The sequence below is a fragment of the Ammospiza caudacuta genome, chromosome 7, assembly GCF_027887145.1.
Source record: "Ammospiza caudacuta isolate bAmmCau1 chromosome 7, bAmmCau1.pri, whole genome shotgun sequence".
NCBI lineage: Eukaryota > Metazoa > Chordata > Aves > Passeriformes > Passerellidae > Ammospiza > Ammospiza caudacuta.
Window position 1 is genome coordinate 19,064,079 of NC_080599.1, and position 18,286 is coordinate 19,082,364.

The 18,286-nt window shown below is 44.5% G+C and overlaps 1 protein-coding gene across 5 annotated transcripts in view; it reads right to left on the reverse strand.

The window, feature by feature from the left end:
* The window catches only part of SUCO (SUN domain containing ossification factor), a 39,955-nt gene extending 22,059 nt beyond the window's left edge, over positions 1 to 17,896 (reverse strand). For 3 of the 5 annotated variants that reach the window (XM_058808124.1, XM_058808123.1, XM_058808122.1), the window contains exons 1-4: positions 17,683 to 17,896; positions 5,871 to 5,979; positions 3,217 to 3,312; positions 1,747 to 1,892 (exon numbers count right to left, since the gene is read on the reverse strand). In XM_058808124.1, coding sequence (XP_058664107.1) covers positions 1,747 to 1,892; positions 3,217 to 3,312; positions 5,871 to 5,979; positions 17,683 to 17,747 — 416 coding nt within the window. In that variant the 5' untranslated portion in view covers positions 17,748 to 17,896. Of the gene's footprint in view, positions 1 to 1,746; positions 1,893 to 3,216; positions 3,313 to 5,870; positions 5,980 to 17,192; positions 17,325 to 17,682 lie in introns of those variants that run through there. The other 2 variants (XM_058808125.1, XM_058808126.1) reach the window with 2 other exon arrangements.
* Between the last annotated feature and the right edge of the window lie 390 nt (positions 17,897 to 18,286).

Genomic DNA, 18,286 nt, shown 5'->3' on the forward strand with positions numbered 1-18,286 from the left:
CTGTGAGTACTGAGAGCTGAAGTACAGTCTGAAATAACAGATAAACATTATTTTTTAGCTTCTCTGCTACACCAGGTCTGCCCTTTCTTCCTGTAAATGGCACTGGTGTCACAACTCCACTGCCCAGCATGAACTCATCCATCAGGTGCTCCAAAGCAAGTTTCTATTTTCATTTGTTTCAAAACTCAAGTCTTTGGAGTGCAGCACTCCAGTATTCCCCAGCTGTGACAGGCAGACAATTTCCAACAATTACCAGACACCAAGCTGAATGTTTCAAAGAAAATAACATCCTGTCTCCTTCTAGGACCTGACAACAGCAGAGCTTACAACACATTACACAAATCAGTGGAGTAGTCAAAAAAAAGCTATAAAAAGAACAGGCTGAAGCTACATTCTAGTTTTGCCTTATAAAAACTGCACATTTTGGAAGGCTTCCAATTAAAGACACTGATGAAATACCAAAATGTGTTTAGGTGTTAGCTCTGACAAACTAGGCAAGATCAGCCAGCAAACAAAATTTCCATACCTTTTCTATGCTAAAGAAACAAAATTTGGTAAAGCAGAAAAACTGAAATCTTAAAAAGCCTAAACCACCAAAGACAAGTCTACTTCATTTTCACTGTGTTCAATTTTTATCCAGCAAAATACTTCATCTTCATCAGCAGTCAGAACAAGATTACTTCCCTTAGCACACACCCAAAAGCCCAACAGGACTTTGTGAAAATCCTTGGATGATCACACATGAATTTCCATACTACAATTCACATCTGACAGCACAACATCCCACAAGAAAAGGGAAACAAAACAAAGAACATGAACTCCAGAAAGGTGCCTGCAGCACAGGCAGCTCTGCAATACACCACTGAGCACTGGAACTAAACTGCATTTATAGGAGAACTTGCTATTTTGTCAAGTCTCTTTATTATCAGAACTTGAGACTCTCTGTTTTTAAGTCCCAAGATAAAATTCTGCAGAGTTCCTCCCTAACTGAAGGCAGAGGCCATTGCTGAAGCAGCCTCAGTGCTTGTTGACACAGATGTGAAAGCACATTTGTGAAGGGCAGAAATCCTAATGGTAAAGCCCTGAGGGCTTTTATAGCACAGATTATCTAAGCATGTTGGCTTTTTTTCAGAGCAGAGGCTTAGAAACTGCTCATGGCAATAGTATCCACCTCATGCAAGTGCACAGCTCTTCATCCACACACTGAGGAACTGCTGGCACACTCCATCAGCACTGACATGTCCCTGACATATTTTATGAAAAATCCCATTGCCAGGATCTTTTCTCCTGAGAAGCTGGGAAGCTTCAGCTTCTCCAGGTTTTGCTGCTTTGGAATGTCATTTGGAAAATTGTTTACCCAACATGTGAATTGTTTTTAATTAATGGTCAATCATAGCCAGCTGTGTCAGACTGAGTCTGTCACAAGATTTTATTATCATTCTTTTCTAGCTTTCTGATGTATCCCTCCTTTCTCTTTCTTTAGTTTTAGTATATCTTTTTTTTTAATATAATATAATAAAATAATAAATCAGCCTTCTGAAACATGGAGTCAAGATTCTCATCTCTTCCCTCATCCTGGGGACTCACAAACACCACCACACTGACCCCATAAACCAGCAAACAATTGTGGGGAGCAATCCCACCTTATCCCTACTGCACATCCTAACAAGGGCAGAGTAAGTGAGATTCTCTCAAAGACCAAAAGAACAAAATTTAAGAGAGATTCTCTCAAAGAACAAAGCTTACTCAGGCTGTGAGACTGGAGGTATCTCTGAGGTAGGTGAACTGGAAGTGTTTTCAGTGCTTGGGACTATGCTGGAGGAAGCTTCATGTACATCTACTGAAGGTGGACTCACAACTTCAGGCTGGCTTGTTTCACTTATTTCTGTTGTCTGTAAAAACATTCCAGGTGAATTTACATTTTTCAACACCTGAGTAAGAAAAGCATTCACACAGTAACATCTAACATGGAGTTCTAACAGTGTGGATTTCTGTCAGAAATTAATTTTCTTTCTTCCTAGACCTAGGGGGCATTCTGTGCTACTCTGGGATAGCTGCAATAATCATGTAAAAATATCAACTGAAGCAGGCCTGAGCAACAGCTTCCTCAATGATGCATTTCTACAGAGCCTGCCATGAGAAAAGCAGTTTGAATAGTGCAGCAAACAAAAAGAACAGTTCTATTTGCATGCTCCACTACAATAAAATTTACTGGTTTGATCCTAAATTTTAGAGAAGGCTTTTAATTTCATCACTCCAATGGAGTTCCAAAATTATTTAAAGCTTCTTCCAGGCTCTAAGTGAAGAAAGAGATAAATCACTTTTCACTTTTGAGTGTTTAGTAGTCTTGACTCTTACTTATTCTACGTCTTCAGTTGTCATAAGCACACTCAAAATAAGGTTTTGTAACTCTGAAAGAGCATGCAACCACTGAAACAGCTCAGATTAACTCCAGCAGCAAAAGGAAATATTATTGTACAAAAATCTCTTGTCAATACCTACATTACTCTGTCATCTCACTAAACATGAAGGGGTCAGGAAGTTTTAACACATTTAAACACCCAAACAATGAAATAAATATTCTGAAGTATGTCCTGTGTATGATATCTTGTAAACTACATACACAGGACATAGTTCAGAATATTTGTAAACTAATAGTTTAGATATCTTGTTCATAGTTCAGATATTTTGTAAACTAAACAAAATTATGTAATCAAATAAACAATCTTTACCAGTTGGTTTGTAACATTTAACATCAAGCACTGACTTTACAGTATCAATGGCACAGAGCTGAAATACAACCCTTTTCCCATTTTAACAAAGGAAATGAAAATGACAGAAGCCACGAAGAATCAAAGCTAAAATGGACTGCTATAATCACCAAGCCTGATCTACATAAAAGACTTCAGAGAAAAGACTTTATGTTTTATTTATAGACATCCATACCTACAACATCCAATTTTAATTTATCTTGGAAAGTTTTTAGTCAGTACCTCCAAACACTAAATTACTCATTATTTATGCACATGGGAAATGCAAGGTCTGTTAGCTCACACATTTTCTCTTTTACTGGAAACATGAGTCTGACAGCAATCCACTGTACAGGTGAAATGTGAGAGATGGTTCCTATGAACTTTAGATAACCAAAATGAAAGACTGAAATCCAAGAAGCATTTGAAGACTGTATGAAGACAGTGAATGAAACAAAAGCCTTGCCTGGTCAGATTTTGTCAAGTCATTGAGCAGCTCTTCCATGGAGTAACTGCGAGTGCTGGAGTCCTCAGGCTCCAGGCTGGGAGCAGCCTCTTCCCCCTGGGAGAGTGAAGGTGAAACATCAGTGATTCTGCAGGCACAGCAGCTTCCTCTGGGACACTCAACAGCTGCACTTCTTTCAGCAGCAAAACATCCAAAACTAGGCTGCATTAATCTTCAGAACCACTGCCCACCCGTGTTTCAGATCTCACCTGCACAAAGACTACAGCAAGTTAAAATGATTCAATTAAATCTTCCCTGAAAAGACCATTTTAGCACTGTCTTAATTCAGTTTGTCTGCTAAGGAGAGTTCCTCATTCTTCTATGACTTCCTGTCACAGACACATTTTATAAAAACTCCTTTCCTCAGGATTTTTCCTCCTGAGAAGCTGACAGGCCTCAGGAACAAAATGTAAACAATGGTTATCTGCTGCTGTGGAATGCAACAGGTGCATCTGTGATTGGTCTCATGTGGTTGTTTGTAATTAATGGCCAATCACAGTCAGCTGGCTTTTGTTATCATTCCTATTCTATTCTTAGCTAGCCTTCTGATAAAATCCTTTCTTCTACTCTTTTAGTATAGTTTCAATATAATATATATCATAAAATAATAAATCAGCCTTCTGAAGCATGGAGGCAGATCCTCATTTCTCCCCTCGTCCTTGGACTCCTGCAAACACCATCACAATTTCCCATGTTGACAAACCCTCCCCTATCTCCCTGCTGCCCAAAAGAGAAGAAAAAGAAAACTCTAAGCTGACTTGCATCAGACAGCCACCAGAAAATAACACGTGGCACATTTCAGTTGTAGCAGCCTTATCAGCAGAGCTACAGTAATTACACAAATCTGCCAGAAACTTGTAAAGCAACCTTTTCTCCTACAGCTAAAAATTCACCATCAAGAGCAGTGAATTCACAAAATAAAAAGTATCAGCACTTGAGGGGAAAGAAGTTTTAAACCCACCAGACTAAAACTAGCAACAATTTATACTTGCCTTCAAACTTTAAGTTATGACTACAAAATATGCAAGCTGGTTTTGAGCAATACTTTAAAATACAGCAAGAAATGTGGTAGAATTTACACCCATTTTGTTTTCTAGGGCTATCTAAGACCCTGTGGCCAAATACTGCAGGTGCCAGTGTTCAGACCCAAAATGGGCTGCTGTGCTGTACAACACTACATGATACTCATTTGAGAGAATTAAGCATCCACTGAAGTGCAGGAGCTACAAATCTGAGCTGACAAACCTCAGAGACAACTGAGCAGTATTTTCCCCTAAATAACTATTAACTCCCATCCCAGTCCCTAAGATGAAACAGCATCAATGGCTGAAGAGACAGCTGATCTAAGGCAAGCTGATCAAGGCTGCAGAGCTGCTCCTCTGGAGCAGGACAGCTCCAGCAGCCTAACTAGGAGAAACAGACACTTGTTTAACATTTCTCATCCACCCAAGACATCTTTAATGAGTCTAACAGTCTAACATTAGTTTTCACATCCTTGGGTTCAAGTTCAGAAATCTGCTTACCTATGCATCCACATTAACAGAATGAAAGGAAGAATGTTGCAGAGTAGGAAATCATTTACCAGTGGTTTCCCAGTCTCAAAGCTTACTTAATCTTTCCAGTATTATTGCATCAGACATTAAATTCAAGCAGAACTACTTTTTAGGCAACCTGAGGAACAGGAATGCTATTTGTCTGCACAGGCTGGCAAAAAAAAATAGAGCTCCCCTAGTTGGTGCAATGCTTAAGAAACCTACAATATTTAAAGGGATTTTTTTATGGTCAGGGAGCTCTCCACTTGAGCCAGCTAGACTGCTCCACACACATTTTCTGAGTTTACTGTGGCAAAGAAAAGCCTTTTTGGAATGAGGACTGTGATTAACACTACTACAGATTGCTGGAGGAAATAGGAAACCCAACATATCAATACTACCCATGTTTAGAATAGGACTGATTCTGTAAATAAATAAATAAATGAATTAAATTATCATGATTTTCTGACTCAACAGCTTGGGAATTCACTATGCAATGCAAGATGCAGAAACTTGCCATGAGTTAATCAGGGTGGGACAATTACACTCAATTAACCTGAAGTGCTGAGTAAAGTAAAAATGAAAGAGACCACAACTTATTTATTATACCTTTCAGAAACACATTTTAGCCTTCTTAAGTTTTAATGCAAAGTTATAACTACTGACTTGAACCAATTAATCTTAAATCTTCTCTTTAGGATAACTATCATCTGTACACTGGTTTTAATACAACACAGATGGAAATGGGCTGGACTTACCCAGTCCATCCATGCCTATTGTGGTTCTATAGAGCCCCACACTTTCCCAGTGCCCACTTCTAATATCTGGCCACCAAATTAGAAAAAAAAATTAGTTTTTTTCAGTAGGTTTACTATTCATTCCTTCTCTTGCCCCAAACTATCCACCTGAATTGTTGCATGACTGCAAGAAATGAAGTAAAGGAGAATAAAAACATGGGAAGATATCATTGCTCAAACAACTGAGTACATTAAACATTCTGGCCTTGAAGATCCTATGAAGAATGTTATTTTACAATGTAATATTTATTCAGAGTGAGTAATTAGCATGATGTACCCAGCATACCTTTTCCTGGACAGTTTCATCCTCGCTGGCCAGGGCACAAGCATCACCTGAAGCATACTGCACTGCTGATGAGAGAGTGTCTTTACAAAAGACATTCCAAACAGGAAGCCTAAAAAAAAAGTGGAAAAGCTTTATTTAAAATGAAATTTTAAAATTCCCTCAGCATTGTCTTCCTCAATCTTCTTCAGCTGTTCCCATGAGGCATCTACAAAACAGATGTACAGTTCATGGATACTCATTCATAAAATGCATTTGAGGATTCACTAGAGGTAGTTAGCAACAGAAAACACCACAAATTTACTACTTCCAAAAGAAAAAAGTATCACAAACCAGATCCTGGAGTGTCACCACATCACAAAGTGAAAGGTGGCACAAATTAGCTAAGTTACAGCAAGTTAGGAACAACTTGAATCAACATCCTTTGTCACAAAGCTATGAGGTATTTTTAGCAGTCATTATTACTAAGCAAAAACTTCAGTCACAGACTAAAAACCAAAATCTCCTTAATCAGAGTCTACCTGAGAAGGTTTCATACAGTCAGCATCACCAAGCACATTGAAGAAAATAAGTACACTAAAAAAAAGTCCCAGGCAAAACCTCTCATGAGGTTTGTTTGGTACTTTTTCCCAACGGCTTTAGTTGTCAGCAGAAATGGATTTATTTCTGCAGAAAAGCAGCCATCCCCCCTACAAACACTTGTACTAGAAGGCATCTTTTCTTTCTCATCACACATGGTCCCTTCACACCCTAGGGAGCACCTGCACAGTGAACCAGCAGGCCTGGAGGCCCAAAGGTTTCCATGCTGATTCCAACCAAGGGCAGCAGAACATGGAGCAAACTGAGCTTTCATGGAGTCTTCAACAATGCTGGAACACCAGCCAGCCACCACTTGAAACACAAACATTTCCATCCAGGAAATGCTGTTTACATAACAATCAGGTGATTGGAATGACCTCCTGTGAACAAACACAAACATCACCCTGCACCCTGAAAACAAGAGCCACCTTCTCCTCACAGGAGAGACAGGGCTATGGCACAGAAAAATCTGAATGCAGCAACTCTGTGACAATGGTTTTGAGACATGAAACAGCCTTAACATTAATCACAACAGTAAGATTATTAGTAGGTCATTATTCACTTACACAACTGGGATCACTACTGCTTGGAATTTCAATTACCAGCTTTCTTCAAACTTGAATTTCAACTTTATTGGGAGGTCTGTGCAGTGTAGTCTCCTCCACTAAGAAGGAACCCATGAAACAACAGACTACAGACAAGTATTAAAATTTTAAGTTTCATGCATATACATACATATATATATATATATATATAAATATATATATATATGTAAAATTTTTCTCTCTCCATAGAAGAGACAGTGAACAAGGAACTTGTGGGATCTGACATATCATGGAGATGAGCAATAAAAATGCTCCACCTCTGTCTCAGCCCCAAAGCACCTCAGTAAATTTCTCTTCTTTTTGAGGTAGCATATTTCCTCTATACTAAATGAGACCCTTCAAGTCAGGCAGAAGCAGCTGCAGTTAGTGGAAAATAAAGAACTGAATGGAAGGTATGAAAATAATAATAACCACATATTGTAGCAGGTACAAAGTCTCACATCTCAGTTGAGAATTAGGCATAAGCTTCTCACTCAAATTCCCATCCCATCATGTTAGTATTGAGTTTTCCATCAAACCTCTGTCCTACCCTATGCACAGGAGGCTCATTTCAGAGCATGAATGAAATGTTACCAGATTTCTATGGCTTTATTACCTAGCTCTCACTTGAAAAAATTAGTTATGCACATACTTTGAGTCATTTGTATTCCTGAAAAGGGCTTTCAATCATTTCATGGTGAAATTCCCAAGCTCTTAACTCCAGTACATCTCTTTAGAGATACAAGGACTCCCTGGTACTTCACAAAAATACACCAAAACATGAAATATTACAGAGCATCATCCCACTCCTTCATTACTCAGGCACAGGCATTTGCTTCCCATTTCACTTCCACTCTGGGGGGCACCTTGGGGGAGCTGCACAGAACAGCAGGGGCAGAAAAGGAAACATTTCAATGGCTGTGAATTGGCATTTTAAAACACAAGGTCTACCCTCACGAATGCACAAAAAGCACAGAAGGTATGTATTGCTTACCTTTATCTATTGAGAGATTTCATGCAAGAAATCAGGCTTTATCAGGTCACAAACTCAGATTTTAGAAGAATGCAGGCTGGCAGCTCAGATTTAAGTCACTCTGACATGATCTGTGTCCAATGTCTGTCTGACTTTTCCAAAATTCTTCTTGGTCTACTCCCCAACTCCAACAAGATGCCTCAAGTCTCCCAAAAGCCCTCCAAGCTAGGGAGGGGACTGAGAGCTCATTTTGTGTGTGTGTGCAAGCACCCACAGGAAAACCTGATCCCTCCTGCAGCACAGCATGCAGCTCACAGGATGCATCACTCATCAGACAGAGCACTCAGAACACAGAATCATGAGACACCAGCCACACTGGGAGAAGCCAAGTTAACAACCTTACCAACACCACCAGTAGTAGGTTTTTCCCTCTGACTTCTAACATTCTGCATATTAATTCAACAGGCTTCTTTAGCTGAAAGGATAGAGCCCACAATAAAAATAACCATGAAAAAAAAAACCCAACAAGGAAACCAAGTGGTAATTTACAGAGAGCAAAATTCCCCTTGAGTTGAAGTGACTTGCAGTGGAAGTACAGCAGTTTGTGCACACAATAATCTGTCTGTCCCTGTCTTGGGACCCAGGAGTGGGATTTGAGTGCTGACTCAGAACTGAGCAGACCTAATGCCCCAGTGAGATCAGATCAGTCCCCAGAGACACTGCCTCAGGTACAAGGTAGATCTTCAGATGAAGAGATTGTTCCAAACACTTAACCCACAGCTGCTGACTTACGTGGATACTGAAGTTTCCAATAGTTCCATTTTTGTAAGCATGACTCAAAACACCACCTGCTATTAAACCTCATCAAGAACAAAGGAGCTTAAGCATGACTCTTTGTCCTATCATTAATGCAGTTTAAAAGCTACTTTCTCTAATAGCACCACCAACTTTCCAGCTTAATGTGCACAAAGCCCCAAGAAAGGCTGCAAGCTCAGACAAAGCAGCAGGGGTGGGTGGGGGAATCTTTACTCTGCTCAGGGCAGGCTCACACTGTGGTTGCCCACTGAAGCAGAAATGCTGCTCAGCCCTCTATGGATGGTTCACTACACTCACTGCTGCACAAATTGCCCATGCCCTGCTGGTGAACGTTCTGCCTTTGAAAAGGAACACACTGAAATTCAAAAGTGCAGGTGGTTTTGAAATTGCAGTGTAGTTTCATGTGAAAGACCATGCACTTCTGATTTGGCTGAAACTCTTCAAGTAATTGTGCAGAAAACTACCAGAGATGGTGAAGCTACGGATAACTGTTCTGACAGGCATAAAAATCAAGTAGAAAATAACTAACTGGTAAGAAAAATTAATCATACAACTCACAGCTAAAAAAATTTCAAAATATGAAGGTAAGAGGAGTTTTTCCACAGCTTGATCAGAGAGAAAGAGCTTAAGCTTTCCTTTCCAAAGACTTCATACAACACTGACACACAGCTTCAGTTCAAACACATCTGTCCCCAAAATTATTAATTTCATAGATTCTCCCAAAACAAGACCTATTTCTGGACACTGCAGAGTGAAGCAGTTCAGAACAGTTTACATGTGGCACCTGCAAGACAGAGGAATCTGAAGCAAAGGGAAAAGAAAAGGAATTTATCACCAGTGCAGCAATTCCAAGCCCTCCCTGTGACAGATGCCACAGTGCAGCTGTGCCAGTGCCCAGCAGCTCAGAGGGGAAAGAAGATGTCACTGTCCCTGCCAGGGGACAATTCCCTACTCAAAACACTCACAGATCATTTCAGAGAGGTCTGTGCAAGAGGAGGGGTTGGAGCCAGCAGAGCAGGCTGTGTTTGCTGAACATCACCTTCATTACAGAGTGAGTGAGTTCAGATTAACAAACCTGAAATGATAAAAGCTGTGAAAGGAAAGGAAAGCAGCAAAACCAAACACCTTTAGCTGTGAGCAAGTCCTGCAGCTCTGGGACTGCTTGCACCAGCCAAGTGACAGAGGGAAAAGGCTCTGCAGGAATGAGGAGCTCAGCACATCCACAAGCAAGCTCTGCAGTCAGCAGCAACCTGCCTGGCAGCACAGGGAAAACAGGGATCCCTCCTCTCTCCCCAGCAACTTCATGGGATCAATCTTTCCCTCCCAACACTTCAGCCAGGAGCACTTGGATTTGAGAGCCTGCAGAACAAAGGAAATGTCATGGAAAATGAAGAGCAGGACATTATTTCAAGCAACCACAGGAGAAAAGCCACTTGCAAGGCACTGAACCTCCCCAGACACAACACTCATTTCTGCAGGTGAAGTGGAAATACAGCTTGATAAATGCAAAGAAGAACCATTAATCTTCTTCAATGCAAGTAAGAAAACCCCAACAAAGAAAACAACACCATTCATTTAGAAGCCATTTATTACCACAGAAGAGCAGCATGTGTTACTAAGATAATTTTGAAAGTTAGGATGGACCTTTAAGGGAGGAAAAAGCTGAAAACTAAAAGTACAGATCTAGACTAAGCATCACTGGTATCACTTCATTTCCTACCACTAACTAGATTCACATGCTCAAAAAAAAAAAAAAAAAAAAAAAAAAAAAAAAAAAAAAAAAAAAAAAAAAAAAAAAACCCAAGCCCAAAATAGCTGAAATTGGAGCTTTTTTTGCAAATCCTTTACCAATCTGTGGTATTTTGCAATTAAGTTTTTAATAGCTTGCCCACACTTTGCAAAGAATGTGCTCTCCATACAGTTATTTCACTTATTCAGAGGAGCTGAGCACAAAGATTCTTCTGACCATACTGAATTTCATAGCTGCACACAATGAGATTCCAACCTTTGGTTTCAAATAGGGCTTTCAGCATTTTAAATACTGAAAGCATTTAAATCATCAGCATGCACAGCTTGCAAAAGGAGGTTCCAGGAGCAGCAGATCCTTTATCAGACTGAACTGATTTACTGCATCCCCCCTTGAGCCACACAGGAATTGCACCCTCTGCTCTGCTCTGGAGATTATGGAGACATTCCAGTAAGTCCTGAGGGGGGAAGAAAGTCAGCTCTGAGCCAAGGAATGCTCAGATAGCCAACCCAAGAAGACACAGTGCAACACAGTATTTGCTCTTGACTGTCCACCGTTCTCCCAGGTTAAACAACAGAAGCCAACTTCATTCCTTGCTCCCAGGGTTACTCCCATTCTCTCCTGGAAGAGATAACAGCACCTTCACAGGACTCTGCTCCAATGTAACACTGACACAAAGCTCCTCTTCCTCAAAAGGAGTATCCAGGTGCCCTACTTGAGGCACTGAAAGCAGGGCAGATGTCACAACCCCCTCTGGAAGCACCCAAAGGAACAGGCAGTTCCTGGTGTTTCTCTGGAACACACTTCTGCAATACTGAAGGAGGATTACAGAAGCTGCCTGCATTCTCAAACCTCTAGTTATTTTCTGTGATGCAAGAGTTTAAGGAAGAGCACCCACTCCAGAAAAACAAAACAAAAAAACCAAACTACACAAAAAAAAAACCTGTTGGAACCACAAAGGCTACAGGGAAACAGCACAGCCATGCACTGTCAGTAAACTTGGAGGCTTTTGGAGGCTGCAGAAATGTATCACACACACACTGCTCAAGACCTCCCTCATTGCTTAAATTCATAGCAACAGCAGTGTCAGAGGCAGCTGCTCTGCTCCAGCTCTGCTAAACCCACCCTCAGCGCAGCCCAGCTCAGCAGTGCCAAGGAGAGGGGTGGTATGAAGAGTAGAAATGGGAATTCCAGCCCAGAGCAGTGTAAAGCTGTTATCACCTGACTCCCAGACATGTATGATGTATTTTTAATGGGCTTCTTATCTGTAAGGGATTTCAGTATTATCTTGATTGCCATTTCAACACCCAGCCAAGCCAAGTCATTGCCACTCCTTTGTGCACCTGAGCTGATTTCTGAACTGTCAGAACCTTTTGCTAATATCCCAATCCAGTTTGTCATTCACATCAATGTTTCACTCACCCAAGCCGTGGGACCAGTCTGTTACACCAGTTATTTCCAGCAAGAATTAAGAAGTTTTCAGATTTACAGTCCTAGGTTAACCTGGTTTTGGCTAAAATTTTCATGTACATCCTCTCCAGAGTGAACTTTAAAAGACACTGCATGTCCTCCCTCTGAAAGAGGCACAGAACTCCCCAAAAGCTGGATCACTAATGAAAACTAAAGACAAGAAAAAAGTCTCTGTACAAGACACAGCAAGAACATCAAAGTGAAAAAGAGCTAATAGCAGCTTAGAGAAAGACACTGCAGAAAGAGTTCAAATGAAGTGCTCAAGGCAGACATTTCACTGCAACAGGCAAGGTCTCCTACCCCAACACAGACACCTCGTGATGGTAGAGGCCACTTCAGTACACCATTTGCATAACAAACAAACTAACTTGAAGTTTCTAGGACAAATCTTTTAGAAGATACTGCATGAAAGCAGTTCACTGATTTCCAAATCATTCTAGAAGGCAAAATATTCAATAATTGATTGAGCCAAGCACTTGGGTCCCTGCTGGCATGTACAAACTTCACTGGGCACATTTGATTTTCATTTGTAGGAGTCCAAGAGCTCCAGGGCAGTTTTTGTCCCAACCTTTACCACAGAGCAAAGACCCTTCCAAACAGGATACTCCATACCTAGGAACACACTTTCCACTCTGAAATCAGATGCCAGGAACAACAGTTCTGATTGTATCAGTGCTTAAATAATTTCATTTCTTCCTGCTATAAAATGCACACACTCAGTGCTTATTTTAGCATCAGCCTTTTGAGAAGATTTAAGTACTCAAGAGGAGAATCAGCAGATAAAATTCTGAACTTCTGCAGAAGTTACTTGTGCAGAAGTTACCAGATCATGAGGGCAGTCATGAAAAAAAGAGGATTTCAGTGGTAAGGGGCACATGAATGAGGCACACTGGAACACAAACCTCTCACTCACAGCTTGGTGCAGTTAACAGAGGAGAGCTCTAGGTGTGAGCCACAAGTCAGGAATGAGGCAAATAAAGGTTCAGTCAGCAAAAGCCCCACTGTGAGACCCCTGGTGTGGTTTGCACAGCTCTCACCTGAGCAGCAGCAGCACACACTGAACCTGGTGGTGCTGCCACAGCCCAGTCCAGCACTGGGGTTCTCAGACCAGACAGGACTGAAAATGCAAAGCCAAACTAGAAATATCTGCCATTAAAACCCACACATAATTAACAGGTGTGAATAAAAACCAGGATCCCTGTACTTGGTAACCCAGGCTTCACTCCTGGCTTCACTCCAATCCAACCTTTGCAGTTTTCAGGGTACACTCTCACGGTGGATTTCACTCAGAGCTCCTAGGCCAGGCTTTGCCATCAAAACCAGCACATCTTGCTGCTAAATCACTTTGGCACAAGGCATTTCCTGGTGCAGGATACTCACAGAGTAACAGCTGAAGGATCCTGACCCCCATCCTCCTTTTACTCACAGCTGTAAACCCAAGCAGCAGAGTTAATAAAAGCTAAGTAGGTCAAGATATGGCAATGAACTTTCTGGGATAGAAAGAGAAATTACTGGATGCATGATTTCTTTATTAAACTCCCAATTAAACTTTGGAAGTGCAGCTTATGGCAGGAAAAGCTGATGTCAGAATAATTTCTACAGGTCACTCTTCCAACAGCCACCACAGCTGCTCTCACCTCACAGAGTCCTGGTATCCTACAAGCTTCTAAACCCCCTCCACTCACCTAGCTCTGGATAGAGGCACAAAGCTCCAAAGCCCTGTAAGTCTGAAATGTATTTTTTACATTATGATCGTGCACACAAAGGGATTAAGTGGAGCATTAAGGAATTCAGGACCACAGCAGACATTTGTCAGGCACAGAGGAGGCCCCAAACTGCACAGATGCCCATTATTTTTGGAGCACTACATTGCTCTAGCAGGAGGATTTCCCCAAAGCCATCCTGCTCCTTGGACACTTGGAACAACAGCTCCTGTTGGCTCAGGGCTGCCAGAGCTTCAGAAAGCCTCAAATGCTGATAACTGACCCAGAGAGCATCACATCCCCTTCACTGAAAAGGCACAATTTGGCAAACAACCCCCTACTCACTCCTCTGCTTCTCTGTGCATCTCCTAAAACACTGCCACACTTCCAATGCCCAGGATGACATCTTCCAGTTCAAATCAGTTTTTTTCCCTCCACCTGATCTTTACTAATCAGTATTTCCCCACTGAACCAACTCTCTTAGGTGAGCTTGAAAATGCATCAGGAGAGATTTTGAAAATTCCTATTTTAAGCTTAGTTTCAAGGGAAGAAGCAACAGCTACTCAGAAAGAAAATAAAGCCCAGATTAAAAAAAAAAGAAAAAGGCAAGAAGCCCAAACAGCCCCAAGTGTTCTTTAAGCAGCTGTTTTGTCTCATGGGTTTTTCCCTGGTTTTGGGGTTCATCTGTTGACACCTATAAGGAAAAAAAAATTCTTTCTTACTAGCACAAAGTCCTTTGAAAATTATGTCTCAAAACAACTACATTTAAAAAGCCAACATTTATAACAAAATCCTTCCATTTGATATTGGAAATTTCTTAATTGCTGAAAGGTGCTGATTTTCTTTACAGTAAAACATTAAATAAATCACAGCTTATCAACTTCTGTACTCCACCAACAATGCATGAACCAACAGACTTAAACATTTTCTAGTCACAACTCCGACATGGCTGCTGAAATTAAAGCAGTCCCAAAGCCAACTCCCAAACTCTCCAATGTGAATCCATGCTTGAACAGCAGACTAGAACACTGGAGCTGCACCCCTCAACATTTAAATGAATCCAGGGGCTCCTAACCCAAGGCAGCCAGTGAGCAGGCTGCTTTTCTCAAATCTCAAAGAGAGTTTTGCATTGGGGCACTCCACTGCAAGCTCTGAGATCAGCTCAGGCACTGCCTGAAAGAGCAATCCCTTTGAAGGGCAGCAAAAAGAGCAGCTCCATCCTCCTCCTAACCACAGCAAAGGAGAACACAGAGGTTGTCAGAGATTTCCAGAATATTACTCCAACAAGATAGCTGAACATGGCATTCCTTCTTTAATACAGAATTATCCTGAAAAAAGGCTCAGTTTTTCACTAAATCAAGTCCTGGTGAAACAGCAGACTAAGAACACAGCAACAAAAAAATCAACCTGCCCACCTATTGATCATTAGGCTAAAATCCCCTTCCACTTATAAATTACAGCCCTCAAGGTACTCCAAACTGCTTTCCTAATAGGAATCCTAGCTGTACAACTACAATCTCCTGCCAGAACTTCACTGCCCAAGGAGCAAAAGCAAAGCAAAGCTGCCTGGAGACAGTTCCTGAGGTTCACATCTCACCTGATCAAACCCACATGGCCAGGAATTGGGTTTTTTTTGTTTTAAATTTTGCTAAGTGTAAACACAGCAACCAAGTTTTCAAGATGAGCTTTTGTCTCCAAAGCCCAGAATGTGCTGACATGAACCAAAGCTGCTTCAGGACTGTCCAAACACAGAAACACAAGCAGCAGCAGCAGCAGATTGTGTAAAACAGAGGTGCCTGGGCTCCCACTCTTCACCCAGCTCTGAGACAGGCCAGACCCTCAGGATGATTTCTTTATTTAAGCAGAGTATCTGAACAATCTGCTGTAGCAATACACCAGAGTGTGGCTGCTCCATTTGCAATACTTGCAGTTTGCTGTTCAAGCTGGCTATCAGTTCTCAAACAGTGACTCACCAAGTTCAAAGAGGGCCAAAGTTTAAGAAGGTTGGAACTTACCATACAGAAATACATTCTGCTAATATTTGTGTTCTGTTGGATGTCATCTCTTAAAGAAAGTTTGAAAAGAAAGCAAACAGGGGATGCTGGGACAAAGTACAGTTCAGGTAATCACTGTAAAAACGCTGTCAAAGGCATAATCAATGCAAAAATAAGAAAGTTCATTTGGTTTAACTTAACAGACTCAGAGAAAGGGTTTCAAGAATAAAGCACCATGATATTCCACACCAGAGTGCAAAAGCTCAGCCTAAAACTGGAAATGCAAGGATGCCTCTGGTGAAAGCACAGAGACAACAACACACACCTGACTCTGACCCTCGGGGTGCGGGGTCAGCCCTCCCCTGCCACTGCCGCTCCTGGCAGCGGGAATGGCCCTCCCGAGGGCTGGCACCTTCGGGAATGGCCCTCCCGAGGGCTGGCACCATCCCCAGGGTGTCACTGCCCCAGAACCCATCCCGGCACCGCTCACCTTCCCAGGGTGTCACTGCCCCAGAACCCATCCCAGCACCGCTCACCATCCCAGGGTGTCACTGCACAGGAACCCATCCCGGCACCGCTCACCTTCCCAGGGTGTCACTGCCAGAGAACCCATCCCAGCACCGCTCACCATCCCAGGGTGTCACTGCACAGGAACCCATCCCAGCACCGCTCACCTTCCCAGGGTGTCACTGCACAGGAACCCATCCCGGCACCGCTCACCTTCCCAGGGTGTCACTGCCAGGGAACCCATCCCAGCACCGCTCACCTTCCCAGGGTGTCACTGCCCCAGAACCCATCCCAGCACCGCTCACCTTCCCAGGGTGTCACTGCCCCAGAACCCATCCCGGCACCGCTCACCTTCCCAGGGTGTCACTGCCCCAGAACCCATCCCGGCACCGCTCACCTTCCCAGGGTGTCACTGCACAGGAACCCATCCCGGCACCGCTCACCTTCCCAGGGTGTCACTGCCCCAGAACCCATCCCGGGCACCGCTCACCTTCCCAGGGTGTCACTGCACAGGAACCCATCCCAGCACCGCTCACCTTCCCAGGGTGTCACTGCACAGGAACCCATCCCGGCACCGCTCACCATCCCAGGGTGTCACTGCACAGGAACCCATCCCGGCACCGCTCACCTTCCCAGGGTGTCACTGCCCCAGAACCCATCCCGGGCACCGCTCACCATCCCCAGGGTGTCACTGCCAGAGAACCCATCCCGGCACCGCTCACCTTCCCAGGGTGTCACTGCACAGGAACCCATCCCGGCACCGCTCACCTTCCCAGGGTGTCACTGCCCCAGAACCCATCCCAGCACCGCTCACCTTCCCAGGGTGTCACTGCCAGGGAACCCATCCCAGCACCGCTCACCTTCCCAGGGTGTCACTGCCAGGGAACCCATCCCAGCACCGCTCACCTTCCCAGGGTGTCACTGCCAGAGAACCCATCCCGGCACCGCTCACCTTCCCAGGGTGTCACTGCCAGGGAACCCAGCCCTGGCACCGCTCACCTTCCCAGGGTGTCACTGCACAGGAACCCATCCCGGCACCGCTCACCTTCCCAGGGTGTCACTGCCCCAGAACCCATCCCGGGCACCGCTCACCTTCCCAGGGTGTCACTGCACAGGAACCCATCCCGGCACCGCTCACCTTCCCAGGGTGTCACTGCCCCAGAACCCATCCCGGGCACCGCTCACCATCCCCAGGGTGTCACTGCCCCAGAACCCATCCCGGGCAGGCCGCGGGGTTCCTCCCGCTGGAACAGGAGGACTCGGAGGTTCCTCTTAGAACGCAGCCGGGCGCGCTCCCGTGCCACCCGCCCCAGGTGTGTCCCTGCCCGGGGACTGGGGCTGCACCGGAGCCTCTCCACAGTTCCCCTCCGACTGCCGCACTCCCGGTTGCCCGCAGCCCGCCCAGGGAGCGCTCCCAGCGCGGCGGAGAGGCCGGCACTCACCAGAGCAGGGCGCAGAGCAGGAGGCAGGAGCCCAGCGCCAGGGGCCGGCGGGGCGGCTCCCTCATGGTCTGGCCGGTGTGGCTGGAGCGGCCGGGCCGAGGCGGCGCATCCTCCTCCCGCGGGCAGCGGCGGCGGCGGCGCTGAGGGGGATCGGCCGTTGTTGCGCACGGCTCCTCCCCGCGCGCGCGGCCGTTACTGCCCGCCGGGCCGGGCCCCTCGCCCCGCCCCTTCCACCGCCTCACGCGCTGAGCTGGAAGGATGCGCGTCACCGCTGCGCACCGCCAGCCAATGGGATGAGCGCTCCGCCGGCTGGCCCCGCCTCCCCGCCACGCCGATTGGCCAGTGGGCTCGTCTCTCCCCGCCCCTCCAAGGACCCCGCTCTGGGAGGTGGCTGCGGCAAACAAGCCGTTAAAGAGAAATCGCCATAGTGATAAACGACGGCTGGCGGCCAAACCACCGCCCGCGAGGCGCCTGATGCCCGCCGCTGCCTCCGTTTCCAGGGGCATTTCAAGCACCGGCGCGCCCACGTGACATCACTTAATTATTTGGATTTTATTTTGATCAGGCTTCCCTGTAGGCTGCCGAGCGCTGAGGCCCGCAGCGG